Here is a 24,844-nt window from a genome sequence, read left to right on the forward strand (position 1 = left end):
GTCATGCAGAATTTCAGAGCTTTTCCCTGTGCATGCACCGAAGTGATTAAAAGCACAGACTTTTGTACATCTAAGCTCTTCTTTTTTCACCAATTCCCAATGTTGTCCAAACAATCAATTAGACTCCAAGGATACTCATGGGAATGTTCCTGGGAGGAGATACAGGTGCCTGGTCGAATGCTCAGCCTTTACACTGAGATCTCACAGCCATGGTATGGTTTCCGGGCTCTCACCCTTGTTAGACATCAATTTTTGGCAGGTTAGATAACGGTTCAGATCAGCAGATTCCCCTCAAATAAAATAGGAATAAAATGTTTCTCACAATGTTAATATAATTAAATGCAGATTCCTGTAATGAATCTGCCTAGAAAAATTTTAAAAATGCCTGGCATACAGTAAGTGCTTGTTTTAATATCAATTATTTTCCCTACTTATAATGGGTACATTTTCAGATTTTATTGGAAACTATTCAAATTATATAACTGACACATAGTTTCACATGCATGAGTCTATGGTAATAAAGCGGAATTCACCAGAGGTTTGCTCCATTACAACCAAACATGTAAATTAGATTACAAGTACTACTTAGTACTGGGGTACACTAAAGATGAGAAAGAGTTCTTCTCCCAAGCTCTGGTGTGTGAGTTGGAGAAAATGTATTTTGAAAAAGAACAGTGAGATAAATAATGCCCTTTGCATAAAATTTTCACAGTCCCTGCTCCCACCCCAGCCATTGTCTAGTCACAGGGAGCAGAAAAACCATTTCTGAAGACCTGCCATAACTGAGTCAGGTCAAAGCCTAAGAATGTGTCTGCTCTTCCTGTGATAGAAAATATATTATTGAGTGCAACAGAGGGTACTCTCCTAGGTGAGGGCTGTGAATGTGGGCTGCAAGGATGGTATTAACATGAAGAGAAAAACAGTGGGAAGGACATGTGAATGGAAGGTGAATTAAGACATTATGGAAATTTGGAAATGTAGCTCATCACAAAAGAAATTATCCAGACGCATCCAACCACACATCAACCAGACTCCCCTGACACATCCACATACCTATTGATATTTTACCCAACATTGTAATTAACTGTCCATTATACTTACAGACTCTACAGTTTCACCCACATGTGCATTGTATCTAGGACAGCTGTGTTATGTCCCCTTAACCCATGACAGAGCCTGGAGTGTGCCACACCATTGACAAAGGGTGGATGAAAGGCTGAAACTGGAGAAAGAAGTTGGTTGTGGTTGACTTTGAAACTAAGATCAAACAAAAATGACCTCTTGAAAGTCTCCAGCTCTAATCCATTTTAGAGTGCAGAAGATGAAGGTGAAATCTAGACTGTGAATAATTGCCAAATAAGAGGATTAATCTGCAAACCGTCCAATGGAATGTGATACAATGTCAAAATGTAATTAATATGCTTGGCCTTCAGGGTTGGATATGTCTGTTGAATAGAACAGATAACTCCTGATTTTATCATAATATGGATAATGCCATGTGCGTACAAAAATATAGTTAATAAACCAGGGTGTATGAAACTGAAAGCTGACATTCAATAATGCGATTACTAAGGTATGGGCTTTTTTAAAAAAAATATTTATTTTACTTTAGGTGCATACTATATTCAATCTGTGAGATTAGCAAATTATTCTAAGATACTTAACACTTTAATACAAAAGTGCCCTAATCTATTGAACACTGTGCTCTTTGTTTACATATAAAGGCACAGGGCTCCCAGAACATTGTCCCCTCTCGTGGGACTAAAAGCTGGGTTTGCCAGTTCTCGGCCAATGGGGCACACATGTAACTTAGGCCTGAGGTCAAGTAAAGCTGGTTTTTTTTTTTTGTTTTTTTTTTTGGTATTTTTTAAGTTTGTAAAATTTTGTCAAGGTAAGGAAGACTTTCTCTAGTTTAAGTAAATGTAAACTTATGCATGACCCAGTCAGTATCCGAGAAACAAAATCAGAGGAAATCATTATCCCATAAAGATTTTATATCTACCACAGCCTGGGATTACAGTTGCAGATATTTCAAGGTTTTAGACTTGAGTCTATTTCAAATATGCAGGCATAAACAATTCTACATTTGTATAAACCAAGGGGCTCTGGCTCTTCATCTAGTAGAGGAGGAATTACTCTAACTTTTCTTAGGGTAATAACAGGAAACTTCAAAGTGTTGAGAATCAGTGGCCTTTAACTAGACTGCGTAAGCCCATAGCTATCTCCTAATGCACAACATACCGAAAATACTGGAGTCAGAATAGAAAATTATGATTGACATTAGATCCAAGAAAGTTTTAAAGTAGTAAACATGTAACTATGTTATATGTCAAAGCAACGCTAGAAATTCAGAACAATGGTGCTGAATGGTAAAGAAAAGGCTAAATATGGGGCCTTCTTAAGGAACAGATAATGACTTTTTGCTTTTACATGTGGTGTGCCTATTCTGCATAGCTCTTTATTCTTAAGCATTCAATATTTACTCACCCAAGTCTTCTACACATACTTGTACATTTCAGCTAGAGATGTGCTATAAAAGATCCTAGCTTCTTTTTGGCTTATTATCTGCAATCCATCATTCTTTATTTATTGCCTAATGATGACCTGGAAAGGGAATAGTCAACACTCCTCCATCTTCAGTTAGATAATCTCTGCAAATAAAAACAAGGTTTATGGCTCCTTTGACTGCTGCAGGGGGAATACAAATCAAAATGCTGGCTATTCTGGGCGCTTCCCTCTTTTGTGATACCTTGTTAAGCCCAAGTGATTCCCAAGGTGTTGGGAATAGACAACTTTCTTACAAAATGTGGGCGTCAGCACCGGCTCTACACGTTGCAGAACACCCTCACATTTTAAACAGCTTGCTCAAATGAAATGTCTTTTTATCATCCTAATTGCTTTCATAAGTCACTCTGAAAGTTCTTATGTAATAAAATACATTCTAATCCTATTCCCATCCCATCTGTGGGACTTCTCTGAAGGTCAGTGTAACTTCACCTCTCAGTTCCTTAGCTCTGTTTGAACTGGCTTGCATTACAGAATGTGCACTGATTTTCTGATTAGATTTTATTTGCATTATACAGGTCAGTAATGAGTGGGGAAGCTGAGGAGAACAAATACTTGTTCAGTTCCTCCTCTGTGCCAAGCCCTGTATTAAGAGTTTTCATATGTTCTTACTGAAACCTCACTCAGCCCTAGGAGGCCATAGCGTTAATTACGAATTAAGAAAGCTGAAGCTCAGAGTAGTGAGCTAGCTGGTTAGTAAGACAAATCAGATTTAATCAAGACTTGTCTGATTCCCAAAGCCATGTTTTTCATCATACTTTCCATCTATTTAAGAAGCACTTTTATTCTGCTTCTTGTTTGAATGTTTGTCTGAGTCAATGTCTTTCTTTGCGTGTGGAGAGTTCATGTTTTCCCGCCGATCTATTTTGCAGACTAGCTTCCACAGTCCTTCAATTGCAGGTTCTCTGAAGTGCTTGTTGACTCACTTAGTTCTGGATTTTGATAAAAGACATCGACTATTATATGGTTTATCTTAATTAACAAAGTAAGTGTGGAGCATGTTTCTGCTTTTACGAGACGTGTCAACTTTTCGTCTTTGAGTGTCAGTATAGATGGTCACTGTATCGTGGAAGATGCAGGGTGGTGAGAGTGGTCATTCGCAAGAATCTTAATCCACAGTAGGCAATCTCTCCTTGGGTAAGCTTGGTAGTTAAATAAGACATGCCTAAGAGAATGAAGCACAGCAATTACAACATTTCTATGCTTAAGCAGTAGACACAAAAGGCTAAGAACTGGACAAATGCCACTTAGTCGCTTGACGGGTGCTTCATATAAATTATATCATATCATGTTACTTAAAGTGTATCAGAACATTTATTATTTAGAATTTGTTTAGAGATTTTCTTTATCTGTAGCTAGAAAAATGACCCTCATGGTTCGGACTGCAAGAGTGCTTGCCTCCAGTTGGCCTCTCCTGTGATCATCCACATGTGAACAGCACTTGCCCCATTTGCTTCCCTGCATCTGAGACATGCTCCCATGGCCTCAGAAACACTCCTTGGACCTGCATGATGGCTAACTGGGGAATGCATGCTTCCCAAACACAACTTAGGGCCAGTTTTAGATTGGGCTTTTTGCAATCCATACACCCTCTCTGTAGATTCAGTGATTCTCTCGAGTAGAGATGGAACTACCTTCTTTTTCCTATCCATTGACCCATCCATCAACTCATTTATCCACCCATGCACCCATCTTTTCACCCATCCATCCAGTTCCTTTCATGGGCTGGGAACACTGCTGGGCAGTGGTGGTACTGTAGGAATCGTGACAATCATGGTGCTGCCCTTAAAATGCCCTTTGTCTATTGAGAGGAAGGAGTAAATGCTAAACTGGTACCCAAATAAGAATTAAATTAAGTCTTCTTAAAGAGGAAAATAAGGTGTGGCATGGGTGCATAAGAAGGAAGCCAACCCTGGCTTGGAGCCACAATGAAACAGTGTGATATTACTTATGGGAGTGACTTTTCAACTCAGACCTAAAGAACAAACTGACAACCAGACGGAATGGGATGGGGATTCTTTTACAGGTGAAGGCGACAGCATCCACCAAAACCCTGAGGGGATGAGGAGCTTCTTTATTTTGGAACTTACAAAAAGTTGATGTGGTCCCCTTGCCCACCATTGCTGGAAGTTCCGCAGGGCACAACTTAAAGTGCTTTATGTGGAGGAGAGCTCAATCAAAAATAACATTCTTATTTGAAAAAGTTCTCCACAACTGTGGAGGTAAAGAGGGGTCTACCACATTGAAGGAAAAGCCCTTGCTTTTTCACCTAAGAAAAAAGACGTATATAAATTTAAATTATGATAAAAGAATAAAAGGACCCTAGGGTTTTTGAGACAATTAATTTCCACAGTCTTTGGACGCTAAAAGAATTCACCAGCTGCTTAAGTCACATTTCACTTGACGTGTTTTGCTTCCAATTTCTAATGTCTTAAGGGATGTACAAATAACTATTCAGTGACAGAAAATTAGAGCCACCAGATACGTCACTACTATTAAAGCTTTCTATTATTTTAATACCAGTTTTAAACTAAAGGCAACCAACCATTTAATCATATATATAAAGCTAGGAAATAATCAACATGTGAATTTTCTTTTTTTAGTCTTATTCCAGGGAGGCTTATTTTTGCTTCAAAACTGCTAAGATTTTATATAATGCTAGTACATGCCTTATTTGGTATTTCTATTTGTCATCAATTAGACATGGAGCAAAAATAGAAATTCAACCTGATGTTAGGTAGAAATTTTTCAAAATAAAGTTTTAATTTAGTTTTCCTATATTTCTGTGAAATTATAGGGAAAAAGATATAACATTAGCACTGATTTTGCTACTAATTTAAAATGCTGATTTACTTGATTTAAAACACATGCTGTTCTTCCTTAACAGAAAAAGTTAAACTCTTAAGTAGTGAAAAATACGTTCAACAAATGACAAATGATGGATGTTGTTATTTAAAAAGGAATCAAAGTCAGTCAAAATGATCCATGCCCGGGATCACCGGGGATGGAGGATCAACTGAAGAGCAAGTGCAACTAGGAGTTTCTGGTTCACTTCTGTGGCTTGTGGCACTAGAGAGTTGGTAGGGGGATTACTGAGAACAGCTGTTGTTCACAATCAGAAAGGACAGGTCTCCACCGAGTGTGTAAATTTGCTTTGATACAGAGTCTGGCCTCAAGCCTCTAGATGGTGATATCCTAACTTCTCCTTCAGGAGTGATTTAGAGTAACCAAATTCAGACTGAAAATAGACACACACACACGCCCCTGAGCACTAATTTATACCTGTATGAGTCATGAAATACGACCCCCCAAGCCTACTGAGGAAATGGTTCCTTCTCCCTCCTGGCAAGCTACACAGGAGGCTTAATTTTAATCAAAGCAGTGAAAGAGGTCAAGTGCAGCCTACCATGGGGGAGGAATGTCTGGACACATTGTGTCTGACAGCTCCAGCCCCATACAAGAATAAGCCTGTCAGGAGGCCTAGCAAGATCTAGTTATTAAGCCAGCCCATTCCTTTCCTTATATATGGCTGGAATATTCCTACCTTAGTTTTTGGGGTCTCTTTTCTCCCACTCAAACCAGTGGTTGTGCTGATAATTTTTGTAAGGCAACAGAAGTCTTGTTCCTCCATTACAAAAATCATTCATTCTTTGAATAAATTGTTATTGAGGGCTTCACTGTGTGCCAGGCACTATTGAAAGTGTTGGAGATAAAGCAAGAAAAAGTCAAACATCCCTGCTAGTTATTCTCTCAATAGTTAGGCTAGTACACTGCTTGATTATCCAAAGAAATCATTTCTCTACTCAAAGCTCTCCCTTTAAACTCTGTTTCCTGATGTGAAACTGGAACTATACAAATCCCATTTCTGCTTTTTCACCTGCTCCCTATTCACATCCACCAATAGCCCACACAATGGGACAGTCTAAGGAAAGTGGAAGAACCTGCTTTTTCCTGTCTAGCCCCTGGAGACTGTCTACCCTCACTTCCTGTGTGTTCCTTGTGGACTTCCTGTCTGTTCCAGGGGGCTTCCTTTCCAGCCCCAGTGAACTTCCTATCTGCCTCCTCATTTTCTGTTCACTGCGGACCTCCTGTCTGTCCCAGTGGGCTTCCTGGCAGGCCCCAGTGGACTTCTTATCTGTCTCCTCCCCTTCTGTTCACTGTGGGCCACCTATCTGTCCCAGTGGGCTTCCTGTCTCACCCCTGTGAACTTTCTGTCAGCTCCCTCACTTCCTGTTTGTCCCCAGTGGACTTCCTGTCAGCTTCTGTGGACTTTCTGTCTGTTCCCTCACTTCCTGTCTGTCCCAGGGGTGGACTTCCTGTCTGTCCCCAGTGGGTTTCCTGTCTAACCCCTGTGGACTTTCTGTCAGCTCCCTCACTTCTTGTCTGTCCTCCGTGAACTTCCTGTCAGCTCCTGTGGACTTCCTGCCTGTTCCCTCACTTCCTGTATGCCCTGGGGTGGGGAGGGTGGACTTCTGTTTGTCTCCAGTGGGCTTCCTGTCTGTCTCTGGTGAGCTTCCTGCTTCCTGTTCCTGTCATTCTCACTTCATCCTCACAGTGGCAGTTCATTCCAGTAGCAGCAGCTGATTCCAGTTTGTAGCTTGCTTGAAGAACCAACTGCATTGTTCTCCCTCAGAGTCCTAGTACCAGCCACCTCCTACTACTAAGGGATTTGAGGCCCAGCTCCAAACTTCTGAATTTTGAAAATCCCAGCCTCTCCCCTCAGCTCCTTCAGCCCCAGGGGCAGCACATTCTTCTTGTAGTTGTCTAGGATGCTTTGATACTCTTTTTAATTTTTCAGTTCTCAAATTCCTGCTTAATGTATGGTATTAATTCTCTGTCTTCAAATAATTTGTGTGGTTTCTGTCTCCTGACTTGACTGTGATATATACAGTTAATGATAAATACCAAGTAGAAAAATAAAATAGAGCTAGGAAGTGGCAAACAGGGACAGGAATGAAACAGGGACTGGGTAAGGTTAGATGTTGGCCAAAGAAGTCCTTAGCAGACTTCCTGTCTATTCCTTGTGGACTTCCTGTCTGTCCCAGTGGGCCTCCTGTCTGGTCTCAGTGAACTTCCTTTCTAAAAGGTAATATTTAAGAAGGAAAAAAAGGTGACATGCATGTTAGGCAGACACAATCAAGCTCCTCTCATTAAACCTCAGGCAAAGCAAGATCCTGCTTTCCAGACCTTGGTTTCATTTGGCATCTTTTACTCTCTTTGGTCTGGACTTTTGCTTGAGCAAGCACTCCCTTTGAAAGTAGATTTCAGGCATCCTGTTATTCACACAGTCCGAGGCCTGGATCATCCCCCAGAGTCACTGGACACAGGGATCATCTTCTGTTACTCCCAGGGGATCAAGTTTCAGGTCTGAGCATTACTAAGAAGTCATCTCTTAATTCCAAACTCTCCTTTTAAACACTACTTTGTAAGGCTGAGGCTGGAACTCTACAAATCCCATTTCTGCTGTGTCACCTGATCCCTATTTCATAAAGAAGAAGTAACATCACCAAGTGATTCTTGGTGAAAACAGTGCTGGACGGAGAATCTGAAGATGCATGCCCTAGACCTGTCTGAACTCCACCCAGCTTTGTGATATTGACCAAGTGACTCCACTTCACTTGGATCTCAGTTTCATCACTTCGAAAATGAGAGAAGTGAAACAAAGCCATAGATTTTATAGCTAAAATTCTCTAGTTATCTATTTTTTATTTATAACTAATAGTAAATTAATAGAAAAATCTGTCATCACTTCAAAGATGAAGTTCTTCTCCAGAAATACCTTATAAAACATTATTCAATCTTATGATATATGTTCACTTCTGTTAATTTCAAATTGCACTATTATATTTATTCTTAAGTAATTAGCAGAAAAGTCAGAAAGTATCTACACTGTCAATTAGTTCTTCACAACCACCTTAAATTTCCTAATCATCACCAGCTTTGGGAATTCTTTATTCAAAAACCTAACTTTTACTACATCTTTCCCACATGCCTCCCAAGACTGACATTTTCATCTGCTTATGTGATCAGCAGTCTTCTCAGCTAGTGATACCTTTCTTTCAAAACTTATAGTATCTCTTCTGATCATCCCCCAGGTGGGTTTTTCCTTTCTATTCCTGTTTTATTATCCTGATTCAAGAACAGTTTTTAAAAGTCAGTTGAAAATCTGGCAGTATTTCAGACAGTTTCCTAGGATTTATTGAGTGTTTTAGAAAAATCTCTCAATGACTAGTATTTCCAGGGAATCCCTGGAGTTTGTGGGTAGAAATAAAACCCCGTACAATTCAAACCAGGGCCTCAGTTTCAAATCAATTGAGAGCATAGACAGAACTGAGAATTACAGCCTTTACAAGTTTTCCAACATTTTTGAAAATAATAATTAGATTTCAGGAAAAATGATACCTATTCTCTGCATTAATGCCTTGACAAACATCATGTTTTATGCAAGAGGAGTTAAATTTCATGCAGATTTAATGCCAAAGGCAGTCGACAGATTGTATTAATTTTTTTCTAATTCAAGTACAGAACTTTCAGAAAATCCCAAGAAAAATCTGTTCCCATCATATGCAAGAGAAAATGTTTTTAAACAAGCCTCATTTAAAAATATTGACTAATGAAATTTCTAAAAAACGGTTTTGTTAAAAACCCTAGTGACTAAGCTATTTATTAATAAACTATGTACTTTAAAAGAAAATGGACAGTCTTTGGTATTAATCATAGCAAGAAGTGGATTATAAAACTAATTTTACATTTATTAATACCCAAAATACAGAGGTTGAGAAGATACAGGATTTCTATTTGTAAATTGGAGATACAATCACTCATTACAAGAACAAAAATGAATTTAGATTAATGTTTAACAAGAACTTTGGCATATAAAGATGAATAATAAAGAACTCCTGAAGAGTTTATAGTCTGGTATTTAAAATCCTGAAATAAATAATTATAGAATAAAGCATACATATGTGTTTTAACATTTACACATTGCAAATTTAACGTTAGACATGGCAAATGTGGTCACTAAGCTCAAACAGTGTTAGATGCTGAGGAAGATGGCACTGAAGTGGAAACCAATGAGAAAGTCATTACCCCTGAGAGAAACTTCAGGGGACACAACGCAACTCATGCCCGTGAGCTCACAGGTCCCTGTGAGGCGGCAACAGCTTCATGATTAACAGAAGCGAAATAGTACTGTGGTTTCAAGTGCTGGCTCTGCATTCCCATGTTTTGAAAAATTAGCTTTTGGATTATCTGTAAAATGGGGTTAATAAAGTGGTCCTGTGTCATAATCTGTAAAATACGTTAACAATATTGTCTATTGAAGACGGACCTCCAGAATGGCAATTTGAGGAGCATTGTGGGGTTTCACTCCAGTGAAACAACCACTTACTTGCTGAAAATTGCACACATGCATGCACACACATGCATCAACCATTTAAATTCCCTGGAAATTATCTTAAGGGCATACAATGTGGATAAAAAGATATTGAAAACATTTTAATAAACCTTGAATAGAACAGTGAAATTTAGTAGCATTTGAACCATGGTCTGCTCAGTTCTTTGCCTTGGCCCCAGCTCAATGTGACAGAAGTTCTTCTGCAGACATGTATAGCCAAGAAGATAAGGAATTCATATTTCCTTATCCCCCCCACCCACCAACCAACTTATATTCTGGGGCTCCACTTGCACTGCAGGACAGGCAAGCCACGTGCATCTGAAATTCCTTCAGTTCCATGCTGCAGAAATTCTACTCCAAGTAGGCATGGCCATAAGAACTTATTCTTTTTCTACCAAGCAACCCCTACACATAGAAAGGACTCTACTCTTGATAAGCCAACACCAATGAAACCCTGAATCCTTCCATTCCACTTCACTTGTAGGTTAAAATTTCAAGACAGGAAGCAAAGCCAAGGAAGGCAAGGGGTTACCATCCACAACAGAGATCTACTCATAGAGTATGGTGACACAGTGGGAGAAGCAAGTTGCTCTACAAGTACCATTTGCAATTCAGTGTCTTAGCGGCTTTGCCCAGGGGAAGGGACAGCCTGCAGGAAGAAGGATCTTGCCTCCAGCGTCTGATGTTATTTGGGACATAATGCAGGAGGTTCATGCCTAAGGGCATTGTCAAAAATAATAAAGATTTTGGTTGTGAGAAATTAAGAACGATTTATGACAGCAAGGATGACCCTGGTGGACAACATGCTAAGTAAACTAAGCCAGAGTCAGAAAGACAAATACTGTTTGATCTCACTTACACATGGAACCTAAAAAAGAAGTTGCATACATAGAAGTAGACAATAGAGTACTGATTAGAACAGTTCTTCCCAGTGGTAGAAAGGGGGAAAAAATGGGGAGAAGTCAGTCAAAGAATACAAGCTTACAATTACATAGGATAAATAAGTCTAAAGACTTAATGTACAACATGAGGACTATACTTAATAATATTGTATTGTATACTGAAAATTTGATTAAAGAGTATTTTAGGTGCTCTTACACCCACATATACACACAAACACACACACACAAACACACACACACACAGACATGGAACTATGGAAAATAATGGCTAGATTAATTTGCTTGGCTGTAGTAATCATCTCATATTGTGTGTGTGTGTGTGTGTGTGTGTGTGTGTGTGTGTGTGTGTGTATAAACCTGTTTTCATCTTAAATATAGACAATAAAAATACACTAAAAATAAAAATGAAAAAAGAAATAAAGGGAACCATGATGGCAATGTTGTACAGAGAATTGGAATGAAGATACATTTTTAACAGAAAGAAATAAAAATTTTGGAGTTGAAAAGTATAATATACAAAATGTAAAATTCATGACAGGCTTAATAATGTATTTGAACTGCCAGAATAAAATCAATGAACTTGAAGATAAATTGATAGAGATGGTGCAATCTGAAGAACATAGACAAAAATGAATGAAGAATAAGTGAATGGAGCTTCGGAGAAATGTGGGACATCATTTAAACCTATCAACATGTGCATAATGCGATATGCATAATAAACCACAGTGAGATAGACCGTTGACTTCTCACTGGAAACAATCGAAGTCAGAAGGCAGTAGGATGACATGGTCAAAGTACTGAAAGTAAAACAACAATAAACTGTCAACCAATGCAGAAGAATTCTACAGATGGCTATGGATCAACTGAGTCCTCCCCATTTTCTTTTTTGCCATTCTCAAGGATGACTGTGAAATGTGCTGGAAATGCAACATCATGAGATAGGAGGGAAAGGACAGAAACAGCCAGGTTCTGTTGCAGTCCCTGCCTTGGAGCATGATGTGATGACTGAATTGTGGAACTTGGCCAGCGTGTCATGTGCTAAGGTATAAAACCCAGGGTGGGCTGCTTTCCTAGGTGCCTCAGCCATGGTGAACACACAGACAAGACTTCACCCACTCAGGAAGCGGTATTGAGCCTTGTGCACCAGCTTGTGATGATCCCTAGGCTTCTGCTGTCCCTTGCTGCCTATCTCTAAGTAATAAACCTGCTTCATGTAACTTGTGTGTGGGGATTTCTGTCTTACCAAACTCAGACAAGGTTGCTAACCTCTTCACAGTGAATGTCCTTCACAAGCAAATAATGTCTACCCAGTAAATCAGAACCACAATGGATACCACTTCATGTTCACTGGGATGGCTATTTGAAAACAGAGAACAATAGCAAGGTTTGTCAAGAATGTGGAGGAATAGAAACCTTCAGACATTACTAGGGTATTACAAAATGGTACAGCCAATGTAAAAAACAGCTTGAAAATTCCTCAAAATGTTAAATGTTGAGTTTCCATATGTCCCAGAAGTTAAACTCCTAGGTATTTACCCCAGAGAAATGAAAACACATGTTCATACAAAAACCTGTGCACAAATGTTCACAGCAGCATTATTCACAGTGGCCAAAAAAGTAAAACAATAATGTCCATCAACTGACAAAAAATAAATATATGTGGTATACATACACAAAGGATTATTATTTAGCAATAAAAATGATAAAGTACTGATATGTGCTGCTACATGGACGAATCTTGAACATGTTACTCAAAGTGAAAGGGGCCAGTCACAAAGGCCACATCGTGTATGCTTCTATTTGTAATCAATGGCCAGATTAGGCAAACCTATAGAGAAAGAAAGCCCATCGGTGACTGCCTAGGATGGGAACGGGGAGATTGGAGGAAATGAGGACTGACATAAGGGCTTTATTTTTGAGGGGATGTAAATGTCTCCAATTAGATTTTAGTGATATTTGCAAACTTCTGTAAATATACTAAACACAACTGAATTATACATTTGAAACTGAATTAAACAATTTGAAATTATACACAACTAATTATACATGAGAGCTAATTAATAATAATTAGCTCTATTTTAATAAATGAATAGAGCTAAGACACACTGAAAGCATTTTCTAGAAAAGCAATAAATGTCCCAGACCTGTTGGCTAAACCTTGAGCATCCTCAAGACCTCGAACTGTTGACCACACATTTTCACTCTGCGAAGTCACACTTCACTCCTCTGCACCTGAGCAATTCATTTGTTGCCAAGAATCTAAGAATCACCTGAGGTTTTTCTCACTAAATATATGAAAATATTTTAAGAAAAGTGAAAAGCAAGTCATTGAAGTTTTGGCTTGAGCAGGCCTGAGGGAGGCAGGTAGATCATAGAGACTTAATGCACAATGTCTGTTTAGTCTTTCCTTTCTTCTTTATATAGCTGTATTCTAATAAATGAATAGAGCTAATTAATTCTTTAGGGGTGAGTTATGTCTCAATAAAACTGTTTTTTAAATGGTACCTATTTTCTTAGACTTATCTTCAAGCTAAGTGAGATAACAATTATGAAACCATTAGCAAAGTATAACATTCGATAAGTCATTGTTGTTCTTCGTGCTTTGCCATGGCCATCGCTGTCTCTTACTCTACAACTAGCCCACTAGGCCTACCCATTATTTAACCGAGTACTAGAAAGTACTTACTGAGGGACACGCACTGATGCACTTGTGGTTGGTGGTCACAACGGATCTCCAACGCCTCTTTGGCAGAGACATAAATATAACGGGTATCCTTTTTCCAAAAATTACCCTTATTTAACTAAATAAGAAATATTTTAAATCAAGATACTTGGTGGCAATACCAGGCTAAACTCTAGAAATAATTTTAGGGTTTACAGAGCTCATTGAGTGTGTTATACTTGCGTTTAATATGGAAATAGTAAGCTCTTAACATTTATATGTGACGTTAAGCAGAATCTGTGAGCGTGGCAGATGCCAGCAGTCTTCTCCAGGACTGCCCCTTCCTCCTCCATTTGTAGGCATCACATTCTAACTTTACTAGAAGGACAGGGCTTGGACTTGGTTCCTGGATAGTCTCCAAAATCCTACCCTGACACTCTCCACCTACCAGCAAGGCACATGGAGACACCCTCCTCTGGGTTCTTCTGGCTCCCTTGTCTGTCCTTGTTTCCTCCCCCAGTAGGGGACTGGCCTGTGTCCTGCCTCCCTCATTAGACAATAAACTCCTGGGTCCCAGGTCCACCAGGCTGCAGCCACATGCAAGGTCGTTCAGTACTCACATTGTCATTGTGAACATGAGATTTAATGTACAATGTTTGTTTAGTTTTTCCTTTCTTCTTTATATTTATTTACTATGAATAGAACAATATCTCAATGATTCACTTTCATGCTATTCCTCAAAGCAGTCATTAGAGGGCAACAGCAAAATCCTCCCAAACGCAGAATCTGAGAACCAGGGTGAAAAACTATATATCAGGTTGGAATTGCATTGTCTCTCAACTGTAAACCATTTTCTTTAATTAAATGATATAAGATATTATATAATAATTAAGCAATATATTCCTAAACTCAAAAGTAACAGTCTTATCTTACAAATTAGATAGAATACAATATAGAGCATTTCCTGCTAGAAGAAATTTTCTTTTCAAAGAGCTCTCCCCTGGGCTCTGCAACGATACCTCAGTAAGAACAGGGCTCTTTCAAATGCCTTTGATTTGTCCTGTCTTATGGCAAACATCCTAAACCTCACACTCTTAAGTCTGGTTGAGATCACATTTATTGTGACCACCTATGGAGAAAATGTCAGTAATGCTGGAGTACAGGTATTTGGGAGATTGATGGAGAAGACCTACAAATTTCTCCTCTAGCAGCTGCAGTATCAGGTGCCACTGTTTGTTATCGAGAAAAGCATTTTTTTTGTTATTTATAATGTATTTATCTTTCATTATAATTATGCCCTGGCGTTACTGTTAACTTTTCCTGTTAACTCCCATCAAGCTCAAACGCGTCAGAAATCAAGCTGCTGACAACCACCACAATTCAGGGAACAGGCTCCAGGGCAGGGCTCAGCCACCCTGGCTCAGGGAGACACTGAGGCCTCAGGGAGCTTCCATCCCTGCTGGTCTAGCAAGAAGCACCTCACCAATTTCCACAACCACATCCCAGGTTACCCAAGTCTGAAGGGCAGGGCACACCTCGCTGCCACACAGATGGCTTCCATTTCTGGTGTAAGCCTTTGCGAAAGAAAGCCAAGGAAGAGATATCTTCATTTTGTGCATTTCATGAGGAATTCTAGTCCATTAAGGAAGACTTATTTTTCTTGGGAGAGCATGGAAGAAATCAGTCCCATTGTCTTCGTGCTTAACAAGAGCGCCAAATCACCGCCACCCTAGCCCTGACAGCTCAACCCAAAAGCCTCTTACAAGTGAAATAGCAATGAGATCAACTCATATCAAATTTCTCTAAAAAGCAGAATGTTAACATTTGAAAACATTTTTATAGGATTTAGCATTTGCATACATTTAGTATTTTAAGGAATTGGTTATGAATTCAGCATCCAAAATTCACATATACAAAATCCTTATGAGATGTGGGGTCTGAATTCCCTCTCCTAAAAGAGGGAAGGAAGCCTAAGACACACTGAAAGCACTTTCTAGAAAAGCAATAAATGTCCCAGACCTGTTGGCTAAACCTTGAGCATCCTCAAGACCTCGAACTGTTGACCACACATTTTCACTCTGCGAAGTCACACTTCACTCCTCTGCATCTGAGCAATTCATTTGTTGCCAAGAATCTAAGAATCTCCTGAGATTTTTCTCACTAAGTATATGAAAATCATTTAAGAAAAGTGAAAAGCAAGTCTTTGAAGCTTTGGCTTGAGTAGGCCTGAGGGAGGCAGGTAGATTCTTAGCTTGGCCAGACAGCCCTCACTCTAATGTCTCTGTATAGGAACTGAGAGGGTGGTGACATGTACATGTGGCAGTGATGTCTCTGTAAATTGCACGTGAGAAGCATAGAAGTGATGTGTAATTCCAAACCCAATATGCAGACATGGGCAGTGCACCCCTGGATTCCCCAGTGCAGGACGACCCGCAATGCCCTGCCATGGATGAACGCCCTAATATGTAAGCCGGTGATCATCATCAGAATGACAGATGCCAAAGTCTTTCAAATGTCTGATCAAATAATCCTCTTGGCCAATCTTTTGAATACCGTCTTTCTATTCAAAATGACGACATTTCTCCAGTTTCTGTCAGTTAGAAGCTGTAAGTTAGAGTAAAAACATCCCCTAAGAAGATAAAGAATTCAGATTTGGCCAGTGGTTCTTATGTACAGTTTTCAAGCTGAAGGACTCTTCCACAGTAATTCTAGAATGGCAGCAGCTTGTGGGTATACACAAATAGGCCAGAAAAGGCATACAATGTGTTTTGGAAAGTTCTACTTGGCAATATTCCTCCTGCTTAATCTGCACTGCAGCACTAGAAGAGCATCTATCCTAATTCAAGGAAAAGTCCTCCATACGCTCCCCTTTCCACCATCACCAGTCTCGCCTCCCTACCAGGGACCGTGCTGTACTCACCAAGCCTTGGCAGGTTGAAAGGGCCACTGAGGAGTTTCTGTGAGATCGCAAAGAGCCCTGATAGAAACAGAAGTCTTCTGGTGGTAAAGTCTGCACAGACTTAGTGCCTCTCTTTCCCAGCGTCTGCACAATAAATCCAGGAGCCACCAGGCTGCTGGAAGTTCTTAAATCCACGTGGAAGTCATGCCTGGAGCCTTTCAGCCGAAGGTAGAGAGAGTCAGCCCCTGATGGGGCCACCGCTCTCCTCCGCCGCTGATGGTGCATGATTTCGTGGGACACATAATCGCCCCTGTGGTCAACCTCGTAGGCAGAGACCAGGTCATATTCTGAAATAACAAGAGTGAGGAGAGGCTGAGTTATTTCAGGATTCTGAGAAGGATCAGAAAGTCTTAAGATAGAAGATTACTTTACCACATGACCTTTCGACCCAGTAAAAAATGATGAAGAAAAACGCAACGCCTACCCGTACTCAATTCAAAGTGTGGAATACATAACACCACCGTTTAAAGGAAAAATGGTTAAAGGGGCTCCATAATGTGTTATTACCACCCTAGGAAATTCTACGACTCTTAAAAGGGAAAATAATTTACCTATCAAATGAAACCCAAACTGAAACTTTTAGGATGATATTTCATAAATTTGACTAATAACTATCAAATATAATCATTTTCTGGTTTTAAGACATTCCTGCAGTCATGTTCTTTCTGTTTCTCATTGAACTGATAAGAAATGTTAGCTTAAAAATATCCACAATTTTTCAAAATCAGTTAAAAAGTAAAATGCAATAGGCATACTTTTCTGCTAATTTTCAAAAATGTTTATTCATGAAATCATTGAACATGGAGGAGGAAAGACGGAGTGCACCCACACTCCAGGTCTACCAAATGTTGACATTTGGAAACGGTCACATGTGCATTTAAAACCATTGGTGTCCCTCCCATTGGCCTGGGTTCTTGGGACTTGATCAGATTTCACACTGAAGACCTTCTGAAGACATGCAACACTTTCATCTTCCCACTGTAGGGTAGAGTGTGCTGGTCTAAATCATATTCAAGAAAATTATTTCTTTTAAAAAGGTAAAGAAAACCCCAAGGAACTGTCAAATTTTGGGGAATCCCTGTAGGTCTGCAGGGCTGTGGTCAGAGGCGATGTTCCCAGTAATGCCTTCCATGTACACTGGTCACCACTCTCTCAGTAGAAAAGAGATGCACACCCTGAAGCTCATCCGGATCCTGGACAGTGGTCCTGGGGTGCTTTTCTGTAAATATCATAGTCACCTTCCCCAAGGAGTTTCCTCCCCTTCTCGAAAATGATCGTTGAGTTTTCGTGGTTACCAGCAGGACTTGTTCTCTCATTACCGCCATAACAATATCATCTGTGCTCTCTACAGTTCAGAGGGTGGTTGCTTCCGTCTTAGATGGGCCAGAACTTGGACAAGACGGGAAAGGGTAGGCCTCCTGCCCTAGCCAGACGTTGCTGCATGCCACCTTCTCAACTTAGACCTGGACTTTTAGGTCATTGGAAGGTAGCTTTACTAAAATAGTTTTTGTTAATGATTTGTTAGCTTGCTTTATACCTATTAAATATGTAAGTATTGGTACGTGTGCCTTCAGCTGTAGGGGAGCATGGGCCCTCCATGTGTTAAGAGAGGGTCTGCGTCCTAGCCTGCAGTTTTCTGCTTAGGAGAAAATAACAGCTCAGCATGATGCCAGCCCTTTCTCTAAGCTTCCTCTAAGATGTCTTTGAAAAGGATGTCAGAGTCAGGCCCCAGAGCAGATCTTTCTCCAGCCCAACAATGAGGAGGTCAGTCCTCTAAGGCTCAAAAGTGCAACTTCCTCTTACTAGTTTAAGACCCTGATTCTAATGTTCTGTATCTTCCCCTTTATTACCAACACATGCTGTGAGGAGACACTTCTGTCAGGCGTTTCATAATCAGGGCCCTTCTCTGCCTTGGCCTGAGTTGGACACTCTTTTTGGAATCGTAGGATAACATAGAATAACATCCTACACAGAGTCATTTGGTCAGAAGTGAACAGCACTCTTGGTTAATCGTATTTTTCTGGAAAAAGGAAGTTTCCCTTACAACTAAAACTCTCACTGCAGATACTTGTCCAGCAACTTCTGACCCATGTTGGCAGGTAATTGGTTACAGAGAAACGGAGAGAGGTGGCAGCTAGCGGACAGTCTGAACGGCAGGTGTTTGGGCTTGAGAGAATAGAATGAGGCCGAGGGTGGCTGGCAAGTCCGCACACAGGTATGGACAGGTACTCTGAAGGTAGCCAGATGAGGGGTCAGCATGTTCTGGTAGACATCTTGACAGCTAACCATTGAGATTTATAGCAAAGCCAGTAACTTGTGGTCTCATCGGTAACATACGTTGGAATTATTTAAAATTTATTAGGAAAACGAGAAAGTCAAAAGACTGGTGAAATTGTATGCAATGACAGGTGAAAAGGGAGAGCACAGCAGGATGCAGCTTGTCTGGCACAGGTGTGTGGATTCCCAGTCCGTGTTTGAGCCGCTCACAGATAAAGTGAAAAGTACACACTGGTTTGGTTTGCATTTCCCCAAGCCACTTTCCCCACAGCGAGACTTCGGCTTCTCTTGTGCCTGGGTCTCTGGATGAAGGGGAGAGGCCAGGGTGATGTAGTGATGTTAACAGTTGCCATGCTGCCCTCCCAGCCACTCAGGGGCATGCTCCTCCCCTCCCACCGGCTCCTACCACTGTAGCTGAGGCAGGGGAAGAGTGACGGAAAGCAGGATGGCTTGTTCCGAACAGTGGCAGGTTAGCACATTGTGTGTAAACAGGCGATTACTCTTTAAAATGTCAAATTATTCCTGCATGAAATAAGCCATATTCTTATGATCTTTATTTTGGAGTGCGGACAATATTTGTCCTTTATTGGAGGCACATATATTTATCATGCCAAATAACTACTGATAAGCCGCTTTTACATACACACACTGCTGTGCCAATAAACATTTAACAACTTGCTGGATTTTGGCGTCTGAATGACCTGGATTTTGGCATTTGCCAATTTCCCTGGTGTAAATCCTCCCCCACCACCCCGTGGCTGATTTCAATGACTGCCGTGCCATCACTGAACATGCAGTGTGCAGAGACACGCAACGGCCCCCCGTGCAGTACTTCTACCATGCAGATGCCACACAGGCCAATGGCATCAAGGGCCTAAATTATCATCCAATACAGTGAAACAATTATTAAATGATGAGTTTTGAGTATTGCAATGTTTTTAATATAATTGACCTCATTGTAAACTTATGTATTTTAATTTTTTACCATTATTAGTATCTTTATTAATATAGTACTTTTCCATAAACAGGAAAGATGTATTTAAAAGACTTCAAACACAACAATCTTGCAAGAAGAAAAGTTTTTCCTATCTAAAAACTCATATTTATAAATGATGGATTCCTAACCTCCACATTCAGGCAAACTCAGCTCCAAGAAGCCCTGCAAGGCTCCCGTGAGGCCCCGGTTGTCCTGGGAGAGTTCAATTCCGAAAGGCCTCGCCCAACCGACAGGAGCATCTGCACAGGCTCCACCCTTCACGCTCCTCCCCCCACAGTTGGCTGCTTAGATGGCACCTGACTGCAGCTTGCCCCGGACTCAAAGACAGAGCCTGTATTGTCCAAAAGCAAAGGAGTGTTCACCGGCACCCTAAAAGGATAGCAGGGAAGGAGAATCCAGGAAACAGAGAGAGAAGGTTGGGGCAGGTGGCAGGAGATGGACAGCCTTCTAAATAGAAATCAGTTGCATAAACAAAAAATCAGTCCACTACCAGCCACCTCTCTCAAACACTGCTGAGGTCAGGCAAGAAAAATGACACTACCCTCCTAAAGTCTGCTTTGTCAATGAGTTGCAAAACTCTTTGTCCTAGGAAATCACCCTGAGGAGATCATCCCAGATGAATTTTAAAAGGTTTATGTAAATATGTTCACAGAAGCATTATTTATAACAAGGCAAATATTTTAAACAATAATCAAGAACAAAGAATTGGTAACTAAATTAAAGCCAAGCTATAGAATGGAATATCTTAAAGCTCGTAAAAAATATACTCTAAAAGAATGAAATCTAAAAGATTATTTCACCATGTGAGGCAAAGTTCATAATATAGAAAGCTTTCAAAGTAGGTTGTAAGCTCTGAAGCCAAGGTGACAGTAACCTGTAAGGAACACAAGGCAATAAATAAATCCTTGTAGATTATCTGGACAAAATGCAGAAGGCAAATGATAGTAAGGACAGAGGGCGCTAGGGATAGATACTACCACAGTTCTGTTTTATATTCTCTGGTTGTTGTTATGCTCACTAATGAGCATGTGATTTTTTTTTTAAATTACACTTTAAGTTCTGGGGTACATGTGCAGGATGAGCAGGTTTGTTACATAGCTATACACGTGCCATGGTGGTTTGCTGCATCCATCACTCTGTCATCTATGTTAGGGATTTCTGCTAATGCTATCCCTCCCCAATCCCCCCATCCCCACAACAGGCCCTGGTGTGTGATGTTCCCCTCCCTATGCTCACATGCTCTCATTGTTCAACACCCACTTATGAGTGAGAACATGTGGTGTTTGTTTTTCTGTTTCTGTGTGGGTTTGCTGAGAATGATGGTTTCCAGCTTCATCCATGTCCCTGCAAGGGACAAGAGCTCATCCTTTTTTTATGGCTGCATAGTATTCCATGGTGTATATGTGCCACATTTTCTTTATCCAGTCTATCTTTGATAGGCATTTGGGTTGGTTCCAAGTCTTTGCTGTTGTAAACAGTACTGCAATAAACATACCTGTGCAGGTGCCTTTATAGTAGAATGACTTATAAGCCTTTGGGTACGTACCCAGTAATGGAATTGCTAGGCCAAATGGAATTTCTATTTCTAGATCCTTGAGGAATCACCACACTGTCTTCCAGAATGGTTGAACTAATTTATACTCCCACCAACAGTGTAAAAGTGTTCCTATTTTTCCACATCCTCTCCAGCATCTGTTGTTTCCTGACTTTTTAATGATCACCATTCTAACTGGCATGAAACAGTATCTCATTGTGGTTTTGACTTGCATTTCTCTAATGACCAGTGATGATGAGCTTTTTTCATCTGTTAGTTGGCTGCATAAATGTCTCTTTTGAAAAGTATCTGCTTATATTCTTCACCCACTTTTTGATGGGGTTGTTTTTTCCTTGTATATTTGTTTAAGTTCCTAGATTCTGCATATTAGCCCTTTGTTACATGGATAGATTACAGAATTTTTCTCCCATTCTGTAGGCTGCTGTTCACTCTGAGGGTAGTTTATTTTGCTGTGTAGAAGCTCTTTAATTAGAACCCATTTGTCAGTTTTGGCTTTTGTTGCAATTGCTTTTGGTTTTAGGTCTTACGTTTAAATCTTTAATCCATCTTGAGTTAATTTTTGTATAAGATATAAAGAAGGGTCAAGTTTCAGTTTTCTGCACAGCTAGCCAGTTTTCTATGGCTAGTCAGTTTTCCCAAAACCATTTATTAAATAGGAAATCCTTTCCTCATTCCTTTTTCTTGTCAGGTTTGTCAAAGATCAGATGGTTGTAGATGTGAGGTGTTATTTCTGAGGCCTCTATTTTGTTCATTGGTTTATATATCTGTTTTGGTACCAGTGCCATGCTGTTTTGGTTACTGTAGGCTTGTAGTATAGTTTGAAGTCAGATAGTATGGCATGTCCAGGTTTGTTCTCTTTGCTATTTTGTAATTAGTTTACACACCAAGAACAATTTGCAATAATAGTTTGAATCACACACTACTTTAAGCAAAATGTATGGCTACCAATTAGTTAATTCAGAACCATCTCGTCTAATGGATACCTCAACAGGCGAAAGTAAGCTGACCCCAGCAGTCACCAAGTGTCTTCTAGCTCTTCTGCTCCAGGTCAGAGGGAAACAGGTAACACTTTTGAGCTGTGTCTTTTCTCTGGTGGTATAGAAGCTTATCATGGATGTTCAGTCTCACACGTTAGCATTTTATAATTAAGGAGCTAAAGTGCACAGAAGGTAGGGGAGGAGGGTGTGCTGTGTCCACTGGGCTAGAACTTCACTGAGGAAGGTTCGCCTCTTCCCCTTCGAATTCTCACCAAGCAAGGTAAGTGGTTTTCATGGAGACTCTGGGCTGTGACAACAGCTGAAATGCCAGGTGTTCAGAGTAGCACGTGGGCACCCCACTCCCAGAGGGGGCTCTAAAGTGGATTGAATCGCTCCAGGGGAAAAGCACACTTAGGCAGGAAGCCTGGCTTTTCTTCTTCCTTATTCTCTGTCTATAATGTGCTTCTCTTAAATGAGACTTCATAATGCCATAAACTATTCTGGAAATCTCCTGAGTCCCTCTGGAATTTTCATGATTTTAGGGAACAAGAATTTTTTTTACAAAAATCTTACTTAAAAAGGTGAATTAGAATTAAGTTTTAAAATCGTAAGCATTAACTTTTACTGTTGTAAGCAAAACACTAAACGAGACAAGGACAACCACAAGAAGATAGGCTGTAAATAGACAGATAATTAACTTTCTCTTGTAAGTGCACCATGACAATTATTTTTTAGACATTTTATATCATTTGCAGTTAGCGCCCTCTGGTGGTTTTCAAAAAGGTCCTATGGGGAGAGTCAATCTCATGTTGGTCACCTTATACACTATTTGTATACTCATTTGGTAGGGAAGAATTTCAAAAGTTAATGCATAAATTCTTGCCTTATGTTATTTTATCAAATTAAAGTAAGTATACTGAGAAATTCTGATTTATAAGCTCTTTAATTTTCTAGATCTCCTGGAAATTTATCGAGAGAATCAAACGTAGTTCTTCCTACAAAAGTAAACTACTATTAACATTTTATACCGCAATTCACTACTGGTAACAATGCAAGATAATATTTATTAACTGTCATTGGATGGGTTCAGGTTAAAAATCCACCTAGCAACCAATGTGACACACCTGCTTTCTCATTTACCGATGCAGTATGAAGACACGGAGCTCCATTCCCATAAGACAGCAAAATTTGCAAATGTCACTTGTAAGTGGCAGAAGTAAAAGCATGTATTGAAAAAGAGTAATGACTTGCCCTCATGTCACGGCCCAGGGCATGAACATTGCCGATGGTGTCACAATAAGCTCAGCCGGTTCAGGCACTATTACGTTTGAAGGATGCCCTGATTCTTGGAGCATTAACTTTAGTATTAGATGTTAAGCACTGAGGAAAGATGGTCTTCTTTCATTTCTTTCACTGAGAATGAGCAAGGATACAGAAATACTTCAATTTATAAGGAAGGAGGAAGAGGAGGAGGAGGAGGAGAAGGGGTAGAGGGAGGAGGATCGGAAGAGGTAGGAGGGAATGGAAAAGGGAGTAATTTGCTCTTTATGACGGATTTCATGCATACATTAATAGCTTTAGATTCTTCCTAAACTCTTTAGAATAAAATAAAATGAATTTCTTTGCCTTTTTCCTAATGTTACATCAATAACGCCAGCAAACCGTTTTGCCAGGGAATAAAATATAAATATTGGTGGAATTCCACTCATCGGTGGTCGCTCATACAGTTAAAAAAAAAAAAAAAGTGTGCAGCAGCATCTTAAAAGTAGGGTTCCACGGAGTCATGAGCATTCACAGCACCTAATAAACCAGCGGCACAGGGATTACGAGCCGCTAAAAGGCAAGGATTAGGAGCCCCGATCTCGTGGACTTACCGCCCTTCTCCATCCAGCCCGGCCGCTCCGCGGGAGGGGGAGGACGCGGGACGCTCGGGCTCCCTGACGCTGCCGCTGTGGGTCCCGGGGCGCACGCAGGTGCCTGCGGAAAACAGCGGCGACACGGCGGTGAGACTGCGGGGTCGCGGGAGAGAAGCCGCGGGGGACTCGCCTCCAGCTGTCGGGACGCGCGGTTTCCGCGCGCCGCGGGGAGCGCCCGGGACTCACCTGCTCCGCCACCTGCGCCAGCAGCAGCCACAGCGCTGCGCAACCTCGCCATCCGCGCTCGCGGGGCTTCATCCAGGGGCGCTCCGAGGGGCTGGGGGCCTCCGGAGGGTCCCCGGCCGGCAGCGTGCGAGCGGGCAGGGAGGACCCGACCCCGGCAGAGCACGGGAGGATTCCCCACAGCGACTCCACCGCCGCGCTGGGGACCCACAGCGGCAGCTGGGGTTATTACTGGGGCTCCTCGCGGCGCGGGGGGCGGAGTGGCAGCCGCGGCGACGGGCGGCGGGAGCCGTGGGAGAGCGAAGGGGGGGGGGCGGCCAGGGGAGAGGGGAGGGGAGGAGGCGAGGGCAGCGGGGGTCAGAGGACCGAGGAGGGGAGAGGGCAGGGACAAAGAGCGGAGGGGAGGAGGCGAGGGCCGCGGGGCGCTGGGGCGGAGGCGGGCGGGGAGCAGAAGG

At 41.1% G+C, this 24,844-nt stretch overlaps 1 protein-coding gene across 2 annotated transcripts in view; it reads right to left on the reverse strand.

Moving 5' to 3' along the window:
• Window positions 1–24,554, reverse strand: part of ADAMTS16 (ADAM metallopeptidase with thrombospondin type 1 motif 16) — a 195,189-nt gene extending 170,635 nt beyond the window's left edge. Inside the window, exons 1-3 of one of the 2 annotated variants that reach the window (XM_032279138.1) lie at window positions 24,393–24,554; window positions 24,165–24,267; window positions 16,446–16,771 (exon numbers count right to left, since the gene is read on the reverse strand). In XM_032279138.1, the coding sequence (XP_032135029.1) occupies window positions 16,446–16,771; window positions 24,165–24,267; window positions 24,393–24,464 (501 nt within the window). In that variant the 5' untranslated portion in view covers window positions 24,465–24,554. Of the gene's footprint in view, window positions 1–16,445; window positions 16,772–24,164; window positions 24,299–24,392 lie in introns of those variants that run through there. The other variant, XM_032279137.1, reaches the window with a different exon arrangement.
• Window positions 24,555–24,844: the final 290 nt, after the last annotated feature.

The sequence above is a fragment of the Sapajus apella genome, unplaced genomic scaffold (genome assembly GCF_009761245.1).
Source record: "Sapajus apella isolate SASKATOON/1434 unplaced genomic scaffold, GSC_monkey_1.0 scaffold11, whole genome shotgun sequence".
In the NCBI taxonomy this organism is placed as follows: domain Eukaryota; kingdom Metazoa; phylum Chordata; class Mammalia; order Primates; family Cebidae; genus Sapajus; species Sapajus apella.